Raw genomic sequence first — 23,148 nt, forward strand, 5'->3', positions numbered from 1 at the left:
ATATACACCTATACACACATATATCTCCATCCAATAATACATATGATTACTGAATGACAGATAATGATCTTTTTTGTTTATTTTCTATTCTTATTCCAGAATAATATTTCTAAAATGAGAATCAGATCATGTCACTTTCCTGCTTAGAAGTCCCCTTGGCTCCTGCATTTCTCCTGGGATAAAGAGTCAGCCCTCACCATGGCCTACAAGAACTTACATACCCTTCTTAAGTTTTACACACCCTTCTCACCACATTCTTTTCCATTCTATATGCTCCAGCTCATGGTCTTCTCGGTTTCCTGATCTTTCCACTTTGGGATCTTTGCAAAACATGCTCTTTCTACTCATTTCCCCCCTTTACTTCCCTGGGAAACACTATTCTACTTCCTACCTGAAATGCTTAATTTATTGGTTAACTTTCTTATTGTTTTCCTCCTTGATTTGAAGTTTCTGACATCAGGGATCTCTGTCATGTTAGCTGCTGTGTGCCCAGCTCCTGTGACATTACCTGGCACAACAGACTGAATGAACATTGACTGAGTGAAGGAGCCTCTCTTAGCCTGTGGCCTGTGCTCAGGCCTCCCTCAGCCCCTCCCACAGTGGTCATGACTGCACGACGGCCTAGAAGTGTCCTCTACCGAAGCCATCAGCTGAGGTCTCCTCTGGGCCAGGGCCTGAGCCAGGACTCGTCGGGGCTGCTGGGCCCAGAGCCAGCCGGCTGCAGGCACGTCTGTCCCTCCCCCCGGCTGTGAGCAGAGCAAGGATGCAGCCAGCGCTGGGCAGTTGCTCTGCCGAGTGCTCTGGGGGGCCTGCACAGCAGTACTGCCAAAGCAGGCCCAGCCGCCAGGATGGGCCCGGATGGAACCTCTCACAGGGGCCTGTAGCATCATGGCTGGTGCTGGGGTTTTCTAAATGCAGGTGGCAGTTTCCAAGCAGACCTGTGGCTGTCTACAAGTCCCCACCAAGCCAGGATGCTGGGCAGAGCACACAGGTACCTGAGCCTCTGCCAAAGGGAGGCGGTGCTTTAGTGGCTAAAGGATGGGCCTTGGGGTCAGACAGACCTGGGCTCGAGTCTATCATCTGCTGCATCTTGTCAGCATGATCTTAAGAAATTACTCAGCCTTCCCAAGCCTCAGGTATCCCATCTGCAAAACGGGAATAACACTTGCCTTGTAGGCTTTTTGGGAGGATTAAATGAGGTCACATATGCGGAAAATCTAGCCCAGCACCCAGCACACAGTAAATGTGATGTAGAGGAAGCTGTGGGCTACACACAGGACATTCCTGTGCTTTCCTAAAGGCCAGGACAGGCACAGTTTTCTGGATTCCTTCTATCCCAGAGTACATACTGTGGTTGCCACTCACGTGTGCTTGTCACTCACTGCGTCGCCCTGCCTCTTCTCTGGCATGCATGGCTATCGTCCATGTGTGTGTGCCAGCCTGCTTCCCATGATGTCCTCAGACCTCACACCCCAGTAGTAACCCCTCCTTCCAGCAGGGAGAGAGACACCATCCTTCCCTTCCCCTCTCCCCGGATAGCAGTGGCAGGACAACAAATGCGTGACCACGGGCCTCAGACTAGAATCAGGATGGGAGCTTCCTGTTAGGAGTGGGCTGCAGGGGCAAGGTGGGGGGTGGGAGAGCACTGTTTACTGGCACTAGATTCTGGTTCTACTTTCTAGCCCTTAGGAAGATGCAGGATTGTGGAGTTTGTCTGCAGAATCAGGAAGGCCTGATGTAAGTAAACATTTCCTTAAATGGAAACAAATTTTCAGGTTTCAGTTTTCCGGAATGGTAAGGCACATGGCACAGCAGTGAGGGAACTTTCTGAAGATGGTAAGTCCCTCAGCCTTTGCAGGGTATTTGTGCCAGGGACCTTGGGGGCTGTGATGGTTTGCATCTGTTTCTGCTCTTCTGGCAGTGACACTTTGTACGTTTGCTTTTAAATCAGGAACTTGAGCATTGACATCTAGCGGGTGTCTCTGTGCTCTTTGCCTATTGGTGTAATGACCTGAGTGGTTCTCAAAGTGTCATCCATGGACCCCTAGGGCTTCCCTACTTTCTTTCATTGGATCTGAGGCTGTAACTAGTTTTTTAATAAGACTAGAACATTGTTTTCTTTTTTCAATGTGTGAGAAAAACAGCTGGCAGCTCAGTATGAATTAAGGCAGTGGCACCAAGTGATATCAGTGGTCACTGTATTCTTGACCTCCATGCACTTGCAAAAAAAAAAGCCAGTTTTACTTAAGAATGACCTTGTTAAAAGAGTAAAAAGGGGAGGGAGCCAAGATGGTGGTGTGAGTAGAGCAGTGGAAATCTCCTCCCAAAACCACATATATTTATGAAAATATAACAAAGACAACTCTTCCTAGAATAGAGACCAGAGGACACAGGACAACATCCAGACCACATCCACACCTCCGAGAACCCAGCGCCTTACGAAGGGGGTAAGATAGAAGCCCCAGCCCGGTGGGACCTGAGCGCCCCTGCCCCCAGCTTCCAACAGGAGGAGAGGAGTCAGAGCGGAGAGGGAGAGGGAGCCCAGGACTGCTGAACACCCAGCCCCAGCCATCTGGACCAGAGCGCAGACACAGTGCATGCGCTGGGTCCTGGATACTAGGGAAACAGGGCAGCAAGACCGGTGAGCGGGCCCCTGAGGCCGGCGCTGGAGAACAAAGAAAAGCGAGCGGCTTTTTTTTTTTTTTGCGAGTGCTTTATGGAAGTCTTAAAGGGACAGGGACCCCAAAACTGGACGGAAGCGTCCTGGGACACTTAGTCCAGAGGGAGGGAATCCAGGGATCCCTGGGCACTCTAACCTCCAGGGCAGCAGGGAGCACAGAGGCCCCTCAGGGAGATAAATAGCCTTCTGGCCACTCCCCCTCCAACGCAGCTCCAACATTTTGGAGTAGCAGCCTGAGACAGGCCACGCCCACTGCAACAGCGGAGATAAACTCCATAGCAGCCGGGCAGGAAACAGAAGCCCTGTCTGCACGCAGCTGCCCAGCACAAGCCACTAGAGGTCGCTGTTCTCCCAGGAGAGGAAGGCCACAAACCAAAAAGAAGGGAAGTTCTTCCAGCCATCACTCGTTCCCAGCTCTGCAAACTATTTCTATCACCATGAAAAGGCAAAATTACAGGCAAACCAAGATCACAGAGACAACACCAGAGAAGGAGACAGACCTAACCAGTCTTCCTGAAAAAGAATTCAAAATAAAAATCATAAACATGCTGACGGAGATGCAGAGAAATATGCAAGAGCTAAGGGATGAAGTCCGGAGGGAGATCACAGATGCCAGGAAGGAGATTACAGAAGTGAAACAAACTCTGGAAGGATTTATAAGAAGAATGGATAAGATGCAAGAGGCCATTGATGGAATAGAAACCAGAGAACAGGAAAGCATAGAAGCTGACATAGAGAGAGATAAAAGGATCTCCAGGAATGAAACAATATTAAGAGACCTGTGTGACCAATCCAAAAGGAAAAATATCCATATTATAGGGGTACCAGAAGAAGAAGAGAGAGAAAAAGGGATAGAAAGTGTCTTTGAAGAAATAATTGCTGAAAACTTCCCCAAACTGGGGGAGGAAATAATCGAACAGACTACGGAAATACACACAACTCCCAACAGAAAGGACCCAAGGAGGAAAACACCAAGACACATAATAATTAAAATGGCAAAGATCAAGGACAAGGAAAGAGTTTTAAAGGCAGCTAGAGAGAAAAAGGTCACCTATAAAGGAAAACCCATCAAACTATCATTAGACTTCTCGACAGAAAACTTACAGGCCAGAAGAGAATGGCATGATATATTTAATGCAATGAAACAGAAGGGCCTTGAACCAAGGATACTGTATTCAGCACGATGATCATTTAAATATGATGGAGGGATTAAACAATTCCCAGACAAGCAAAAGTTGAGGGAATTTGCCTCCCACAAACCACCTCTACAGGGCATCTTACAGGGACTGCTCTAGATGGGAGCACTCCTAAAAAGAGCACAGAACAAAATACCTAACATATGAAGAATGGAGGAGGAAGAACAAGAAGGGAGAGAAGACAAGAACCTCCAGACAGTGTATATAACAGCTCAATAAGTGAGCTAAGTTAGGCAGTAAGATACTAAAGAGGCTAACCTTGAACCTTTGGTAACCACGAATCTAAAGCCTGCAATGGCAATAAGTACATATCTTTCAATAGTCACCCTAAATGTAAATGGACTTAATGCACCAATCAAAAGACATAGAGTAATAGAATGGATAAAAAAGCAAGACCCATCTATATGCTGCTTACAAGAAACTCACCTCAAACCCAAAGACATGCACAGACTAAAAGTCAAGGGATGGAAAAACATATTTCAGACAAACAACAGAGAGAAGAAAGCAGGGGTTGCAGTACTAATATCAGATAAAATAGACTTCAAAACAAAGAAAGTAACGAGATAAAGAAGGACACTACATAATGATAAAGGGCTCAGTCCAACAAGAGGATATAACCATTATAAATATATATGCACCCAACATAGGAGCACCAGCATATGTGAAACAAATACTAACAGAACTAAAGGAGGAAAGAGAATGCAATGCATTCATTTTAGGAGACTTCAACTCACCACTCACCACAAAGGATTGACCCACCAGGCAGAAAATAAGTAAGAACACAGAGGCACTGAACAACACAGTAGAACAGATGGACCTAATAGACATCTATAGAACTCTACATCCAAAAGCAACAGGATATACATTCTTCTCAAGTGCACATGGGACATTCTCCAGAATAGACCACATACTAGCCCACAAAAAGAGCCTCAGTAAATTCTAAAATATTGAAATTCTACCAACCAACTTTTCAGACCATGAAGGTATTAAACTAGAAATAAATTCTACAAAGAAAACAAAAAGGCTCACAAACACATGGAGGCTTAACAACATGCTACTAAATAATCAATGGACCAATGAACAAATTAAAAAAGAGATCAAGGAACATATGGAAACAAATGACAACAACACAAAGCCCCAACTTCTGTGGGATGCAGCGAAAGCAGTCTTAAGAGGAAAGTATATAGCAATCCAGGCACACTTGAAGAAGGAAGAACAATCCCAAATGAATAGTCTAACATCACAATTATCAAAATTGGAAAAAGAAGAACAAATGAGGCCTAAAGTCAGCAGAAGGAGGGACATAATAAAGATCAGAGAAGAAATAAACAAAATTGAGAAGAATAAAACAATAGAAAAAATCAATGAAACCAAGAGCTGGTTCTTTGAGAAAATAAACAAAATAGATAAGCCTCTAGCCAAACTTATTAAGAGAAAAAGAGAATCAACACAAATCAACAGAATCAGAAATGAGAATGGAAAAATCACGACAGACTCCACAGAAATACAAAGAATTATTAAAGACTACTATGAAAACTTATATGCCAACAAGCTGGAAAACCTAGAAGAAATAGACAACTTCCTAGAAAAATACAACCTTCCAAGACTGACCAAGGAAGAAACACAAAAGTTAAACAAACCAATTACGAGCAAAGAAATTGAAACGGTAATAAAAAAACTACTCAAGAACAAAACTCCCAGGCCAGACGGATTTACCTCAGAATTTTATCAGACACACAGAGAAGACATAATACCTATTCTCCTTAAAGTTTTCCAAAAAATAGAAGAGGAGGGAATACTCCCAAACTCATTTCATGAAACCAACATCACCCTAATACCAAAACCAGGCAAAGACCCCACCAAAAAAGAAAATTACAGACCAATATCCCTGATGAATGTAGATGCAAAAATACTCAATAAAATATTAGCAAACAGAATTCAACAGTATATCAAAAGGATCATACACCATGACCAAGTGGGATTCATCCCAGGGATGCAAGGATGGTACAACATTCAAAAATCCATCAACATCATCCACCACCTCAACAAAAAGAAAGACAAAAACCACATGATCATCTCCATAGATGCTGAAAAAGCATTTGACAAAATTCAACATCCATTCATGATAAAAACTCTCAGCAAAATGGGTATAGAGGGCAAGTACCTCAACATAATAAAGGCCATATATGATAAACCCACAGCCAACATTATACTGAACAGTGAGAAGCTGAAAGCTTTTCCTCTGAGATTGGGAACAAGACAGGTATGCCCACTCTCCTCACTGTTATTTAACATAGTACTGGAGGTCCTAGCCACAGCAATCAGACAAAACAAAGAAATATAAGGAATCCAGATTGGTAAAGAAGAAGTTAAACTGTCACTATTAGCAGATGATATGATATTGTACATAAAAAACCCTAAAGACTCTACTCCAAAACTACTAGAACTGATATCGGAATACAGCAAAGTTGCAGGATACAAAACTAACATACAGAAATCTGTGGCTTTCCTATATACTAACAATGAACCAATAGAAAGAGAAATCAGGAAAACAATTTCATTCACAATTGCATCAAAAAGAATAAAATACCTAGGAATAAACCTAACCAAAGAAGTGAAAGACCTATCCCCTGAAAACTACAAGTCACTCTTAAGAGAAATTAAAGGGGACACTAACAAATGGAAACTCATCCCATGCTCGTGGCTAGGAAGAATTAATATCGTCAAAACGGCCATCCTGCCTAAAGCAATATACAGATTTGATGCAATCCCTATCAAATTACCAGCAATGTTCTTCAACGAACTGGAACAAATAGTTCAAAAATTCATATGGAAACACCAAAGACCCCGAATAGCCAAAGCAATCCTGAGAAAGAAGAATAAAGTAGGGGGGATCTCACTCCCCAACTTCAAGCTCTACTACAAAGCCATAGTAATCAAGACAATTTGGTACTGGCACAAGAACAAAGCCACAGACCAGTGGAACAGATTAGAGACTCCAGACATTAACCCAAACATATATGGTCAATTAATATTTGATAAAGGAGCCATGGACATGCAATGGGGAAATGACAGTCTCTTCAACAGATGGTGCTGGCAAAACTGGACCGCTACATGTAAGAGAATGAAACTGGATCACTGTCTAACCCCATACACAAAAGTATACTCCAAATGGATCAAAGATCTGAATGTAAGTCATGAAACCATAAAACTCTTAGAAAAAAACATAGGCAAAAACCTCTTAGACATAAACATGAGTACCTCTTCTTGAACATATCTCCCTCAGCAAGGAAAACAAGAGCAAAAATGAACAAGTGGGACTATATTAAGCTGAAAAGCTTCTGTACAGCAAAAGACACCATCAATAGAACAAAAAGGTACCCTACAGTATAGGAGAATATATTTGTAAATGACAGATCCGATAAAGGCTTGACATCCAAAATATATAAAGAGCTCACCCACCTCAACAAACAAAAAACAAATAATCCAATTAAAAAATGGGCAGAGGAACTGAACAGACAGTTCTCCAAAATAGAAATACAGATGGCCAACAGACACATGAAAAGATGCTCCACATGCTAATTATCAGAGAAATGCAAATTAAAACCACAATGAGGTATCACCTGACACCAGTAAGGATGGCTACCATCCAAAAGACAAACAACAACAAATGTTGGCGAGGTTGTGGAGAAAGGGGAACCCTCCTACACTGCTGGTGGGAATGTAAATTAGTTCAACCATTGTGGAAAGCAGTATGGAGGTTCCTCAAAATGCTCAAAATAGACTTACCATTTGACCCAGGAATTCCACTCCTAGGAATTTACCCTATGCTCAGTGAAATAAGCCAAGCGGAGAAAGAGAAATACCAAATGATTTCACTCATCTGTGGAGTATAAGAACAAAGGAAAAACTGAAGGAACAAAACAGCAGCAGAACCACAGAACCCAAGAATGGACTAACAGTTATCAAAGGGAAAGGGATTGGGCAGGAGGGGTGGGTAGGGAGGGATAAGGGGCGGGGAGAAGAAAGGGGGTATTATGATTAGCATGCATAATGGTGGGGGGAGAAAGGGGAGGGCTGTACAACACAGAGAAGACAAGTAGTGATTCTACAACATTTTGCTATGCTGATGGACAGTGACTGTAAAGGGGTTTGTGGGGGGGACCTGGTACAGGGGAGAGCCTAGTAAACATAATATTCTTCATGTAATTGTAGATTAATGATAACAAAAAAAAAGAAAGAAAAGGGAGATTACTCCCTGATAGGATAAAACTAACTGTAAATCAATGATTAATGCATGCTTTAAATATCCTTAATTTTGATTACTTAAAGGGTGTCAGATGATCAGCTATGGAAATACATTTTTCTGATAATATTCCTTTCTCTTAGAAAGAAAGAGCAGTTCCTGTGTGGTGATCTCCAATAAGTTCTTCACAATGGTATAAAGGGCATATCAAAGTGTGGCAAAGGGTTTGTTTGTGTTTATACAGAGGATCAAAGCCTAATTTGGCTACCCAGAAAACTAATTAAGATACGATATGAAGAAGAACTTCCAACATCAACATTCTCTGGAAGAGTCATTCCAGAAGATGATCATCAAAAAACTTCAACAAAGATCCTGGCACTGTTGCAGTTGTAGCTGCATTCATCCCACCCGTTCCTGGACTTCCCACTGGAATGAAGAAGGAGATATCTAAGCTGGCCTGTGCATACAGTAAAACAAAAAATTTGACTGGATCTATACTGTCGGAACTCAACCAAGAATTAGGAGAAGTGCAAGTTGCAGCGCTCCAAAATCTTGCGACTACAGACTATCTACTGTTAAAAGAACATATGGGATGTGAACAGTTCCCAGGAATGTGTTGTTTTAATTTGTCTGATTTTTCTCAAACTATTCAAATTCAGTTAGACAATATCCATTATATCATTGATAAGTTTTCACCAATGCCTAGGGTGCCTAACTGGTTTTCTTGGTTTCACTGGAGATGGCTGGTAATTGTAGGTCTGCTTTGGTTATGTACCTGTATTCCTATTATGCTAATGTGTGTATGCAATTTAATTAGTAGTTTAAAACCTATACATGCTTATGTTACTCTACAAGAAGATATGTCAAAGAAATAATCAATCTTCCCATGTTTTCTTCCATCTGCTACTTCTATAGCTTTTCTTCTTCCTTCCTAATTACAACCCTTAAGTAGAATTCGTGCCTCATATCGAAATTGCCGAGTATCATAATTCTTCCAAGTGGTAAAGATACCTCAAGACAAATGCTGGGCATAGAAGCCATAGGGCATAAATCTGCAAAGAAGTAAAAAGCTAACCTTTTCAAACAATATTGCTTCTCTCTCACTTACCAACTTTACATTTACCTGTATGACCCCGGAAGATGACTGGTTAGCCAGAGATGGGTAAGATTCCTCAAGGGAGGAACAACCTAAGACAGGCACAGTTGCAGGGGGGCCATCAGGTGAGAAATTGGGGATCAACAGAGGTGAGGCTTAGAACCTCACCCCCTCTGCTTTGAGAGAAATCTTCTGCATCCGTGGATGTTTTGTTGCCCTTGTCTAGCTTGGATTAATACTTAGTCTATAGGCACACACCTGATCATCTACATTTGCCTTCTTACAGCACTAAACTATGTTTTCTACCTTTATCTTGCATCTACCTACCACTTCAGCATTTTATTAAAAAAAATAATAATAATAATAAGGGAGAAATGTGGGATTCACATATGAATCAAGTATAAAAATCAAATGAATATTCATATTTGACCTGATTGTTTATAGTTCATAATGCGTGATCAAAACTGAAAGTTTCTGTGATATGACTGCCCTTGTACTGTTCACCATGTAAGAATTTACTCACTATGTAAGAATTCGTTCACCATGTAAGAACTTGTTCGTTATGCTTCAGAAGATTGGAGACTGTTGAGAAGTAGGCTTGGGGTGGATTAATGATTGTGCATTGAGTCCCCTATACAGAATTTTATTGTTGTTAATAACCATTTGATCAATAAATATGAGAGATGCCCTCTAAAAAAAAAAAACAGTAAAAAGTCATTAATTGCATTAAACCTTGACCCTTGAGCTCACAGCTTTTTAATATTCTGTGTGACAAATGGGAGGTATGCACAAAGCATTTCTCCTGCAGAAGAAGTACATTGGTTGTCTGAGGAAAAACACCTGTGTGACTGAATTACAAATTCAACTAGCCACTTATGCCCATGACACACTATTTTTACTTAAAAGAATGACCAGCAAACAAGGTTATTCAGAGATGGGCATTTAGTAGGCAATTTCTCAAAAATGAACCAGTGAGCTTGTCACTTAAAAAAATATGACAGTATTGACAGTATTTGTTGGCAATGATAAAACTTGAGCTTCCACATAGTGATTAAAATTTTAGAAACCATATTGAGCTTCATAGCATCCCCTTAAAGACTTTTCCAATGAGATCAGTGGTGACATGAATGGCTATGACATTCTTGGTATTGTATAATGTGATGTGTCAACATTAGGAAGATCTGCCTAACTTGGTGAACCAGTATTTTCCAGATGACCAGGGCATGCTGTTACAAGATCATGCATGGGGGAATGTTCCATTCACAGTGCCAGACAGACAGACCAGTGGATGTTAATCTAACAGTGTTTGAAAGTTCACTGATATGGTTTTGGATTCCACACTGCAACTAGCCTTTAAGAACTACCCTTATGCATTTTTTGGTGTACAATCAAAGAAGACTATCCACAATTATTTGAAAAGGCTATTAAAATTTCCTCCCTTTTCCAAGTACACGTCTGTGAGAAGCTAGGTTTTCTTCTTGTACTTTATCCAAACCAATCTATCAAAACAGAGTGAATGCTGAAGCAGGTATGAAAGCCCAGTTGTCTTCTACTACATTTGTAAAAATGTAATCCCTCCCTTCTAATTAAATTTCTTTTGGTTTGTAATGGTTATATTGTTATTATCTCAGAGTGGATTAATAAATACATATTTTAAAAGTTTGTCATAGTTTTTAATATGGTAAATATCAATAGATATAACCCACCTAAACAAAGTTCTTAGAGTCCTCAGTGCTTTTGAAAAATGTAAAGGGGTCTAGAGACCCCAAAGCTTAAGAACTTCTGGAAAATTGAGAGCATGGGATTTGGCATCAGGCTAAACTGTTTTCTGATCCTGACTGGGCTGCCCACTGAAGGTGAGACGTGAGAAGTGGTGTTTACTTCTCTGGAAGCGCCTCATTACTGACAGGGGGCCAGAGGTACCATAGCCATTCTTCAGTGGCTACTTGCAAGGACTGGATGAGCAAGTGTGAGTGAAGGGGGCCTCTGTGTGGCCCACCTCAGCCAAGAAGAGAGACCAGAGAGGACGCACACAGCGAGAAGGACCAGCAGGGAGCTGGCAGAGCGCTCACTAGAAGAAAAATCCCTCCCTGCTGGGATGGCACTGCTTTGCTCTCTCTGGGCTTGCAAAGACTCCCATACCCCGCCCTTTGGAGGAAAGCTATGTGATTTGTTTTCTTTCCTTCTCAGTGAATTAAGCTTAATTTTGTTTTGTAAGCTGGCAGCTCTGCCTGAGATAATAAATGATGCCTGAGGGAGCTGGGAAGCCATCACTGGAAACACTGAATCTGTGCTCAGCCAATGTCCCTAAAACAGGCTTCCAAGCTGCAGTGCTCGGGTCCGCCAGCTTTCACCTTTTCTGGCATCTGTTTTAAAACCTAGGCGCTCCCTCCAGCACCCCTTGGTCCCCACACACTCCTTCTCCTCTTCTGGAGACAGACAGTTTGTGGACAGAGGTAAGCACTGCTCCCCTTGGTGAACTTTGGGAGCTGCGTCTGGCTGGGGAAGTGCCATCATCTCCAAAGCAGGAAATCAGCTCCCCTCCCAAAGTTCTGAAGTTTACTCTATAATTACAGCCAATTATCTTTGTTATTTCAATCTCTGTTTCCTGAGATTTGGGGAAAAGCATCCGCAGGCCTGTTTTCATGGCATTTTCTTCTCTTTGTCATGTGTCACTTAGCACTCAATTAGCCCAGGAAGGACATGTGTACCTGGGTCATTTTCAGCAGCCCCCACCCCAGCACAGCCCACTTAGGGACAGTGCTGAGCTTACTGCACTGCTTGGAATTCGCTCACACAGATCTTCAAGGGCAGGCCTCAGCCCAGACCTGGGGCTGATGTGGACTTTTTGGTGACTATCAAAGACCTTCCTTCCCTTGGGCTGGCAGCCCCAGCTGTAGCCTTTCTCAGTGTCAGGAGCCACAACACACACCCGGGAATCTGTCTGCTATTTGAAGACAGTGGCACGCTCAGGTTTCATCCCAGGAAGTACGGGCTCAGCTGGTCAGAGGAACACTTCCTGGAGGTGTCTGGGTTCTGTTGCTTGTGACTATGGGCACCTCCTAAGCTGGCCAGAGGAGGGGGTGTGCTGTGGGTCGGGAAGAGTACAAGCCTGGGGTGTGGGCGGCTGGTGGGGAGTGTCTTCCTGCTGGGGCCCGGGTTCCGTGGACTCTTCCCGCTGCTAATGCAGGGCTTTGCCCTGTGTGGCCACTCCCTCCTGGAGCACCCCTCCCCTCCTGGTCATCTGCTCCTCACCCTTCAGATTTCAGCTCCAGCTTCATCTCCCCAGAAGAGCTTTCTCTCATCTCCACTCTCAGTCAAACCTCTCCATGTTAGGATGTCACAGCAACCCTGTTCCTCTATTTTGCAGCACTCTTTACGGTTGTCATCTCACATGTGCTTCTGAGATGATTGAGCAAATGTCTACCTTCCCTAGTAAACCGTGAGCCCATGAGCATAGAGGGCATACCCATTTTGCTCCCCACTGTCTCCTCAGTGGTAGCAGAGCACCTGGCCTAGGCACCCGATAAATGCACGCTTAGTGAATGAATGAGGAGCGGTGCATGGTTGGTGCCAGCCGGCTGCAACTGCACTGCTCCCGGGACATCCCAGGGAGGCCGCTGGGCCTATGGTACTGTCTGAGCTTCCTGGGGTGCAGAAATGAGGTGTTGCCACAATATTAAGAGCCCTTCAGGATGGGAATGGCAATTCTTTTGCTTTAAGTGGGACCTTAGAGTCCAGAGCTTGGCTCCTGGGCAGACAGTGACCAGGACTCAGAACTGAGGTCTCATCTTAAGGTGGGACATGAGGATCGTATTCATAGAAGGGCTTTGTATGCCACAGTGCCTGCTGGATATGTTTTCATGATTATCCTGGGCTGCCTCTGGTGGCAGACTGACTGTTGGGGAATCTGGAAGGCAGCGAGCAGAGCAAGGGCTTTGGGGGGTGGTTCAGGAAGGGAGACAAAACCCTCCCACTTATATTCTGGAGGTCAGGCACTTGTCACCTGCTGGGCAGAGGCGCTGGGAAGGAGAGTGTCCTGCTCCCATGGCCAAGCTGACCCCTCTGAGGCTCTGCTGCCATCTTGCTGGGGCCCATTGAGTAGAGTCCCCAGGCAGTTCTGCTTGAGACCCTAGGGATAAAGTGGGATGGATGCTGACGGTGGGACTGCAGTGTGTTCGGTGGGGTGGGGTACTTACAGCTCGGTCACATCCTTGGGAATGCCTCTGGGGAGGGCATGGAGGCCCTTGTTGCTACATCGCACCACCGTCTCCACGCAGGCACACTGCTCAGGGCAGTGCGGGCCCAGCTGGCAGCTGCTCTCGTCATTGCCTGTGGGGAGCCCCAGAGTGAGCGCAGAGGGAGACACACCCTGCCAAGGGACAGGTGAGCAAGGCCACTTCTGGGACCAAGCGTCTGCTGGAAAGGGAAGCCCTTGCTGTGAGCCAGAACCAGAAATAAGGAGCCTGCTGGTTTCACTGTGGTTGGAGGGGTTGGGGAAGAGGGCTGCCTGTCTTCTACCACATGTAATGAAAAGACCCTAAAACCTTGACGGACCAGAGTATTAGACAGGACGGAGGTCACTGTCAGCCCCATCTGAAATAAGCCAAACTGACTAAGGGGTGCCTGGGGTAAGGGGCAGAGCCCTGTCTGTCCCTTTGCTCTCTCTCCTCCCTTTCTCTACTCCTTCCACTACACAGTCCCTCTGAGGTGCTGAACATGTCCCCAGTTCCCATTATACCTTAGCCTCAGTTCATCTACAAACCAGTTCATCTGTCTCTAGATAACCTAAAGCTGACCAAGTAAAAATAGTGCTGGCTTGAATTTATGCAAACAAATATGCCCTCTGGAATCCGGACACTCAAAGCCTTGGTTCTCCAGGTGTTCATACCCCCCCCCGCCAGTAAGAGGAATTCTCCAGGAGCTCATCTTAAAGTCTGTCTCTCATGAGCACATATCTGAGCCTCATGATGCAGACAGGAACACTGAGACCCAGGCCCCCATGTACAGTTGTGTAAGTTGCATACTGTACAAGGATGCCATATCATCTAATGGGCACCAGTCTCACTATGGACATGGTGGATAAAGGTACAATGCAACAGCATTCTCAATGGCTGTAAAATATTTTGTTTTAACAAAATCAATATTTCATGACAAATTTATGACTGATGGAAGTAAAAATCTTTAAAGAGAGGCACCTTTTCTTAATTTGCACCAAGGACCCTTGTGTGCTAGCTAGCAGTGGGGCCCTCCAGAGCTCCAGCTGCATGCCTGAGGGCAGAGTTGAAGCAGATCTAAGGGGTGCTGCCCTTCAGTTACCTGCTGCACCTCTCCTCTCGTGTCTTCCTTGACTTCCCAGGTACTGCCCCACCCTCAGCCTTCTCACCTTCACAGGTGAAGTCCTGGATGGCCACATCCTGGATGGGAATCTCCTTGAGGAAGAATGGCTTTTGGCACCGGGGGTTCCCGCTTACGATCCGCCTCTTCCTTAGCCACTTGCCGAGCCAGGCCAGGTGGCAGTTGCAGTTGAAGGGGTTGGACAGGAGGTTTCTGGAAGGAAGGAACCCACTGTGAGTGGTTAGCCTCTACCCTTTGACCGTGGAAGCTAGCCCCTGGGTCCAGCTCTGCAAACCTAGGGCCCAGCTCTCCAGGCAGGTCAGCCCTGGGTTCAGGAGAAGGAGGTCTGGGCAAGGAAACGCAGACTCTCTTCTAAAATCCAGATGCTGCCTTTGCAAGGCCTCTGCTGGTTGATTTGACAGTGGTCTCCCGCCACACTCTCCCTGCTTTGCTGAGCTCCAGTTGTGCGAACTGCCTTCAATTCCTCAACAGGACTCTGACACTCAGAGCCTCTGCACATGCTGCTCCTCCGGCTTGGGATGAATCTCTCTACTGTTTGCCCGGCTGGCTCCTCCTCATCCTTTAGTGCTCAGCTTAAATGACCCCTCATCTAAAGGGAAATGCAAAGTTCCTCCCTGTCCCGCTATTCTCCTGCATGCGCCTTTACTTCCTCCATAGCACCCATCAGAGCTTGTCATGACTGTCCAATGTCCATCTCCGTCCTTGGACTCTCAGTCCCCTAAGGGCAGGGATCAGGTCTGCTTGTCTGCCGCGGTGTCTCTGGGAACTAGCGTGACATCAGCCAGGCGCTCAATCCGTATCTGCTGGATGCAATGACTGGACTGATGGCAGGGTGAAGGGGTGACAGCGGCTACTGCTTTCTGAGTGTTTCCTAGAGGACTGGCACCAGGCTAGGTACTTCATAAATCCATTCTCTCATTCAGATTTGTCATAGCAGCCTGAGAATGGAGGTAACATTATTCTCATTTCACAAATGAGGAAGGGTAGGGAGGTTACACAAGTGGGCCAGACAGCCCTTGAGTGGCTGCTGCATGACATGGCAAGTATAGCTTGGGAGTCAGATATTCTGAACACACTGCAGTCCTACCATCAGTAGCTATGTGAAGTTGGGCAAGTTCACCCTCATGTCAAAGCTGGTTCCCTTCAAGCTTTGTGATTCGATACCTGTTGGCTTCTGTTGTGTTCTGGACTCCCAGTATGGAGGCACCTGGGAGAAGTGACAAGTGGGCTAAAATGAACCAACCCACTGTGATAGTTCCTAACCCGTCATCTCCTGTCTTGAAGCCACTTATTCATTCAATTCATCCATTTACCCAACACTCATGTAATGAGCATTTACTTAGCACCAGGCACAGATGTAGATATTTGAGTCTGCAGCAGTGAACAAAACAGCCATATATCCCTGTCTTTCCGGGACTTATATTTTAGCTGATGGGAGACAGACAATACATAATTAACAACAAAAAGCTAAGTTGTCTCTATAGTATATTAGGAAATGGTAAAAATTAAAAAATTAGGAGAGCAGGGCCAGAGGAATTGGGGGTGATGGCATAGGAGTGGCTGAGGGTGAGGCAAGTGACCCATGAGGAAAGAAAGGAGGCATGGAGGGAGGCCAGGGGGGGGGTGGGAGCTGTGAGTTTTACAAATATTAACAGATTCTATCCTCATAACAATCCTATGAAGTAGCTTATACAAAAGGAACAATTGAAGCTCAGAGAGATGAAGAAACTTTTTCAAAATCATACAGCTAACAAGAATAAGGCCAGGATTTGAACCCTGGAAGTTTTGCTCTAGAGCCCAAATGCTTAACTTTTATTCTAAACAGCATCGTTTACCAATACTGTGAATCACCTGGACAAGGACACTCATTTAGGTGTTCAGAAAGCTAAATTCTAACTCTGGTTCTGATACATATTTAAGCAGCCAGTGCTATATTTTAAAACCCCTGTCAGAGCATGTCACTGGCCCACTTAAAACCTTCAGTGGCTTCCTTATATGATTTGGATGAAGGCCAGAATGGCTAGTGGCAATCTGGCCTTATGCCGTGTCCGCTCTCACTCTGTGCTATGATTATGTCAGGCTTTGCTCAGTCCCATGTGTCTCCTCTGCTCCAACCTACCACAGAGCCACTGCACATGCTCTTCTCACTGAAAGAAATGTGTTTCCTACTTTCTTGAATAAGCTAACTCCCACTCACCCTCCAAACACAGCTCCAGAGTTCCTTGATGAAGCCTATCCTGGGTTTTCATATCACCGTGGACCTCCCTTCTGCAGCAAGTCACCGTGCTGTGAGCTCCAGGAAGGAGGAACCGAGTGTGTGAATCCACAGCACCTGGATGGTGCCTGGCATGCGGAGAGAGCCCAGCTAATGTTTATTGCTTTGTCAGATGGGTAGAAGACCTTGGCCAAGGACAGGAGGGAGCTGTGAGGGCAGAGGTCAGCAGGAGAGGAGCCAGAGTGAGTGAGCAGTGAATCCAGGAGGACTTACATGGTAGACAGGGAGACAAGCGTGGTGAAGGCTCCGGGGGTGATGGTGGTGATCCGATTGTCATAGAGGGACAGCAGCCTCACCGAGCTCAGGCCAGCAAAGGTATCATTGCCCACACAGCTGATCAGGTTACTTCTCAGCATCCTGCAGGGGAAGAGGTGGGATGAAGGAGCACAGGCTTTATCCCTTCCTTCCCACTGCCATAGCAGAGAGAGAGAGAGAGAGAGAGAGAGAGAGAGAGTGTGTGTGTGTGTGTGTGTGATGCTTTTGCCAACTCTAGGCCATATCATTCACACTGCTGAAGCTTTATCTGTGCTAATAGGGCCTGGGTCCCCATTGGGCCTACCTGTAAGTATGTGTGTACGTTCTTGTCTGTTCATGCTTTATTTATAGTAGAAAAAGGTATCATGTGCATATATGTGTACATGTGTATATTGTATGGTGAGTAGTGTGTATATTTCTGGCAGAAGAAAGAATCAAAATGTGGCTGTGGACATCAGCTTGTGTGTGTGTGTGTGCTTGTATGTACATGCTTGTTTGTGCCTTTATTTGTATATTGCATGTGTGTGCATGCCATTTTTATGTGCATATATATATGTCTCTGTTTGTGGGTAAATATATTGAGTGTGTGCCTCTATCAGCATGTTTCTGGTATGAATCTATATATGTGTGTACATTAGGGCAAATATCTTTTTGTATATATTTGTGTGTGTGTTGTGGGGGTTGCTTGGCATGCTAAATTTGTTCCCATCAAGGGCTAGAAAATGCCTGATGCCTCTCTGGCTCCAGGGAGGAAGAGATTCAGCAGGCCGGGAGAGTGACTGGGCCTAGTTCACGGCTCACCAGCCTTCACAGTCCCCCCTAATGGCCCTGCCCACCCGTCTCCCCCCAGGCCTGGCCTAAGCCCAGGCACTCACAAGGTTTTCAGGCTGCTGAGGCCACGGAACATGCGTCCATGCATTGTTTCCAGCTGGTTCCCTGTTAGCATCAGCTCCTGCACGCTGGCTGCTCCATCAAAGGCACCCTCTTTCACCTCCTTGATCTTATTGTTACTCAAATTTCTAGAAGGAGAGGACAGAATGGGTTGGATGCAGGGAGGGAATCGCTAGCTTTGCAGCCAGCAAAGGACTCTCAGGAGACCCAGCACTGAGGACTGGATGATGGGGAGCTCAGTCTGGGGCTCCCCGACACTGGTCTTCAGTGTCTGTGGCTGGTGGAGCAGGGCCCCAGTCCCACATGGGTGGCACTACCTTTGTGAATCAGACTGTATGGAGTTTTGAGTCTTTCAGTGTTATTTTTCAGCATTTTCAATGCCCTGGGGACTGGTACATTTAAAACAGTGATTCTCCAAGTTATTTCCTCTCTTCAGCAGAAACTCTCACTAATAAGCAGTGATGCTCAAGAGGATGGCAGGAAAAAAATATAGAAGGTGCCCCTGTGGCAGTGGGGCATCTGTAGAGCTTCTAGCTCTCTCACCGGTTGAGATCCCTGATGAAAACTGACACTTTGAAGTTACTACTTTTTGAGCACTCATTACATACTAGGCTCTATGTGAGGGATCTTACCAGCAGAATCACATCAAATCCTCAAACCAGTGCCTATCAGATGGCTATTATTATATTTTAATCATTGTCTCATTTTATAGATCAGGTGACTGAGGTTCGGAGAGATTACATAACTTGCCCACAGGCAGGTGACAGAACTGGGACTGAGGCCAGGCTTTCTGGCATGTAAAACTGCCAGCAAACTGCCCCTTTCCCAAATGAATGTCCCTTTGGTGATGGGGATACTCACTCCCTCCTATTACCACTGTGCAGAATTGAGGATTTGACATGTTGTGTTTTCTTAAAGTAGGCTCAGTCCTATCAAGCTTGAGGGACACCATGGCCAAATCTGTCCCCGACCTCTGAGAGCAGGTGCTTCCCACTGACAAGCCTCATAGCAGGTCTGAGCAGCAGATTCTGTAGAGCCTGAGTTCCCTAGTCCTCTCCTTGGCATGCTGGGAGGTCAGGGGCCCTGCAAAGACCACCCAAATGTTCAGACCGGAAAGGCACCTCAGGCAGGATGGACGGAGTGGAGAGTGACGGTGTTTACACAAACTGAGGGACAAATCCAGCCTCCTGAGCAAACAGCCTTTCAGGGTCTGGCACAGGGAACAGCGATCTGCAGGCAGGGACGGGGCATGCTGACTGGCGGAGCACCCACTGAGGCTGTTAGAACCACAGGCTCACTAGACATGGGCCAGTGGAAATACTGAGGCCCAGAGAGAGGAAGGCGTGGCTCCAGGTCACAGAGTGTGGGAAATGGATACAGCACGATGCCGAGGCTCCGGTGCTTTTGGTTTTCTCAAGTGCCCTCGTGCAACTCTGGGCTGACTCACAGCAACACCAGGGGTGAAGCTTCCCTTGGCCCTGACTCAGAGCAAGCCAGAGAACCGGGCAGCCAAGGGCTCAGGGCAGGCCACTGGCCCTCTTCCCAAGCAGGCACTGGGCCCATAGGCGTGGCACCGCCCTCACCTGTAGGCAGTCGGAAGAGACAGATGGGGCCCTGATGGCTCCCTTTGTGTTTCTGCCATGGCCCTGCTCTCCTCCTCTCCCATCCTGCCGGGAAAACATGAGCAAATACTTCTCAGAATCTCCCTTCCAAGTCTGAGAGAGTTGGGTGATGCTCTAACATTAGATTTGTGCCCCTGCTTGGCAGCCAGTTTTCTTATAAATCCCGGTAGATCTGGTCTGGGGTAACCCAGGAATGAAGGTAATGCACACAGGAGACTGCAAATTACCCCCAAATTAGACATGGGAGGAGAGATAAAGGCTCTTCCAGTAGCCATAGCTCATCCCAATGCCAGAGGAGAAGGATTTTGCTCCAGAGAGTCAGGCTTCTTGGGGAATTAAAGTACATGGGATGGGCAATGAAGATGAGTTAAAGCAGCTATGAAGTGGGAGGCTTAGCATTTCCTGACATCTGTTTCTTTGAATGAGCAAAATTAACATTACATTATTGTAAGGTTTGTGAATTGGACTTTGTCAGGCTGGGAGAATGGAAAACATAAGTAAAAAAGAGGGACAGAATTTTCCAGAAGACCAGGCTGCTGCTCTCTCTCTATCCATCAAAGCACTACTGAAAACTACAGGCAGCTCAGACTGGTGCAGAGAGAGAGAAGTTGGGGCAAGCTCTGCAGACACAAAGCCCGTACACCAGGAGTCTGCAAGAGCCCTCTCTCATTCTCAGAGTGGTGTCTTCCTGAAGACACTCCAGATCCCAGGAAACCACAACAAAACTCTCTATTTTGTCTCTGCAGACACAGCTGAAGGAAAATGGTTTCATCATGGCTTTGATGCCCCTGAGGATGGGAGTCTTTCACCTGAAAGGACCAGAAACTCCCGCCCCAGGTGCATGGTCAGTTCAGTGGGATCAGCAGCAGGACAAACCTAGCATGTGGCCTCTGCAAGCTGCTGTGTGTACCTTTCCCATCCTGTTCTCATTCTCCCTGAGAAACACTGAGGTCCCTGCAGACTGGGGATTCAACTGGCTATCTCTGCAAAGCCTGAGTCTGAGGAGGCAGGCCTCAGCCTCCTCCAGATTCACGTCTCCTCGGGTTTGTAGGACAGCCCATAAACTGTGGCTGGCAGCAGGGAAGCACTGGTAATCCTGTTTAAAACCCAGTCCCTCATGGAAATGCAGTGGGGAGAGAGCTAAATGGATTTTTCTAGAAATTGAAGATACTGGGTCATGATGGAACACTTCGACACACTGTCAAGTCAGGGAGGTCCTGTCCACCTCCTTACAGAGGACGTCTTCCTTTTTCTGAGATGCAAATTCTATTTCAAGGTGGGGTTGCAAGCTCAAATGTCCAAGCAGGTGACTTAATGCTGGAAGCCAGCCCAGTGGGGATGGCAGTGATCGGTGAAGCACATGTGCTCTCCAGGAGGGCAGCTGCTCCTCAACTGCAGCCATTTGGAAATGAGGGCCCAGGTTTTCCAGATCTTCTGATTTTCCAAAAGATTCCAGAAATCCAGTTGTTTTCCTGGAGAAACTGATTTTTAAAAGTGGGCAACTCATTAGAAACATAAGCACCCAGGTGTCCCTGATTTTGGCTAGAGGGCTGCCAGGTTTCAGCTTCTGGTTGAGATGCTCCTTCAGTGTAAGGACTGACCTGGAAGTCTGCCTGAGAGAGGCCATATCCACACCCTGAATGTGATGTCATTTGAAAAGTTGCTCTGAGCCACCTGAGTAGAAATAATCCTGTTGGGTAACAGCTCATACTTATTTTGCATCTCTTAGCACATGTGATATGCATGGAGATCTCATTATTCCAATGTGACAGGTAAGGGCACAGAGGTCCAGAACAGGGTGGAGAGGCACAGCAGAGTCTAAATACCTGGCTTTCTGTTCCTCTGCTTTGCCTACATACCCTGTCACAGGAGAGTGAAAAGTGTGACCTTAGGGCCCTGCCCCACAGTCCTTGAGGAAGTTCAGCAAACTCAGGCACAGACTCGCTGGTTTTAACCACTCTGGTGAGTGGATATCCAGTTGACCCACTACCTCTGTGGGGGTGTAGAGATGGTGCTGGGTTCCAGCACATAAGGACCCTTCACTTAAGGAAAAGAGTTGCAATCAAGTTACTTTAAATAAGTCATTACAACTGGTAGTCTTTGGGATAGAGTCTGTCCCACTGGCTCATTTACTTGGTTGGCTAGCATTATATGCAGGGCTGTATGCACACATATGTGTGCACACATAAATTTACTGCCTTCAGATGGTGTCTCCCCAGTCAATCTGCACCGTCACCACTTCTGGCTCGGCTGCTTGATTTCTAACCTGGGACAAGTTATTCAGTTTTCTGTGTTTCTGCTTCTTCCTTTGTAAAATGAAGGAATCTCAAAGCATTTTGCTTTTTTAGGTGAGGGCTAAAGGAATTAATGTCAGTACAGTCTGGCACAGAGCAAAGCATGGCAGGTACTGGGGTAAACTGAGTGACATCTGCCTATTTGGATGAGAACTGAGCCTACATTTTGCTACAGAACCCACCACTCCCTTTTATGGTGTGGATGCTGAGGCTGGCAGTTGTTTGACACTTATCATTATGTTTGTGCTGTTGTTTTCCTTGGTGCACAGAAACAGTTCTCTATACTCACATCCCTGTTAAAAGTGAAAGACTCAAAGTGCTTGAGTTTCACTTAAAATGGGAGTGTGCATAAGTCTTTATGGAAGCAAAGACTACTTGATCCTGTTGACTATGCAAATATGCACTTGTCCAGCTTTACTCTCATTTTAATATCTGCCTTAATCTCCTTATGCATGTAAGTTTCTATATTGAGGTTAAAAAAAGTGTGTATTTTTTGGGTTTGAATTAAAAAGGACATCTCCTGGCAGGCACTGAGTGATGTTTATGCTGGGCCTCTGAAGCTAGAGGGAAGCTTGATCACATGACCAGTCAATATCCTCAGGACCCATCTGGGTCCTTCTCTCAGCTGTCCCTTCAGAGTGTTGGCCACTGCTGTCAGTGACAGAGCAGCCACTGAGGCCACGGCCAAGGTGGTAGCTGTAGACAGGAGGCAGGGAAAAAGTCTGAACAGCACTAATGCAATCCAGATGCTGTGCAGGGCAGGGGAAGGTCTCTTTCCTTCTTGCTTGTAGGGGACTGATGGGTGGGAGAGCAGAACACAAGATAAAAATAAGGGTTACAGTCAATACCTATTATTCATTGTAGTTATGTTCTACAAAGTTGCCAAGAAAAATGAATTAGTGAATGCTGAATCATCGCTCCCAGGGGAAACAGAGGGTTACGTTCTGGCAAGCATAATATAGGGTGAGTCTCTGGTCACATTTCCATCAACCGATCAATACATAACCTTGTTTGATGTGTTTCCATTTAAGGACACCTTATTTAATATATACAGTTGATTTATGTACATTGTATTCCCAGGCAACAGTCCTGTAACTCAAGCCTGAACAAAGCTGGGGAACACAAGTACTTTATCCATAATGCACATCCCAGCCTTCTTGGGCTTAGGATCCTGGACAGCACTGCAGAACTATGCTTGGGGACATTTTAAAAAGTGAAATCACCCATGAAAAGCA

The 23,148-nt window shown here is 45.6% G+C and overlaps 1 protein-coding gene across 2 annotated transcripts in view; it reads right to left on the minus strand.

The window, feature by feature from the left end:
• SLIT3 (slit guidance ligand 3) overlaps positions 1 to 23,148 on the minus strand; it is a 596,734-nt gene that overhangs the window by 61,468 nt on the left and 512,118 nt on the right. For both annotated transcript variants that reach the window (XM_036995101.2, XM_036995102.2), the window contains exons 17-20: positions 17,982 to 18,125; positions 17,065 to 17,208; positions 14,605 to 14,768; positions 13,418 to 13,550 (exon numbers count right to left, since the gene is read on the minus strand). In XM_036995101.2, coding sequence (XP_036850996.2) covers positions 13,418 to 13,550; positions 14,605 to 14,768; positions 17,065 to 17,208; positions 17,982 to 18,125 — 585 coding nt within the window. The remainder of the gene's footprint in view (positions 1 to 13,417; positions 13,551 to 14,604; positions 14,769 to 17,064; positions 17,209 to 17,981; positions 18,126 to 23,148) is intronic.

Source organism: Manis javanica, chromosome 1 (assembly GCF_040802235.1).
Source record: "Manis javanica isolate MJ-LG chromosome 1, MJ_LKY, whole genome shotgun sequence".
Taxonomy (NCBI): Eukaryota; Metazoa; Chordata; class Mammalia; order Pholidota; family Manidae; genus Manis; species Manis javanica.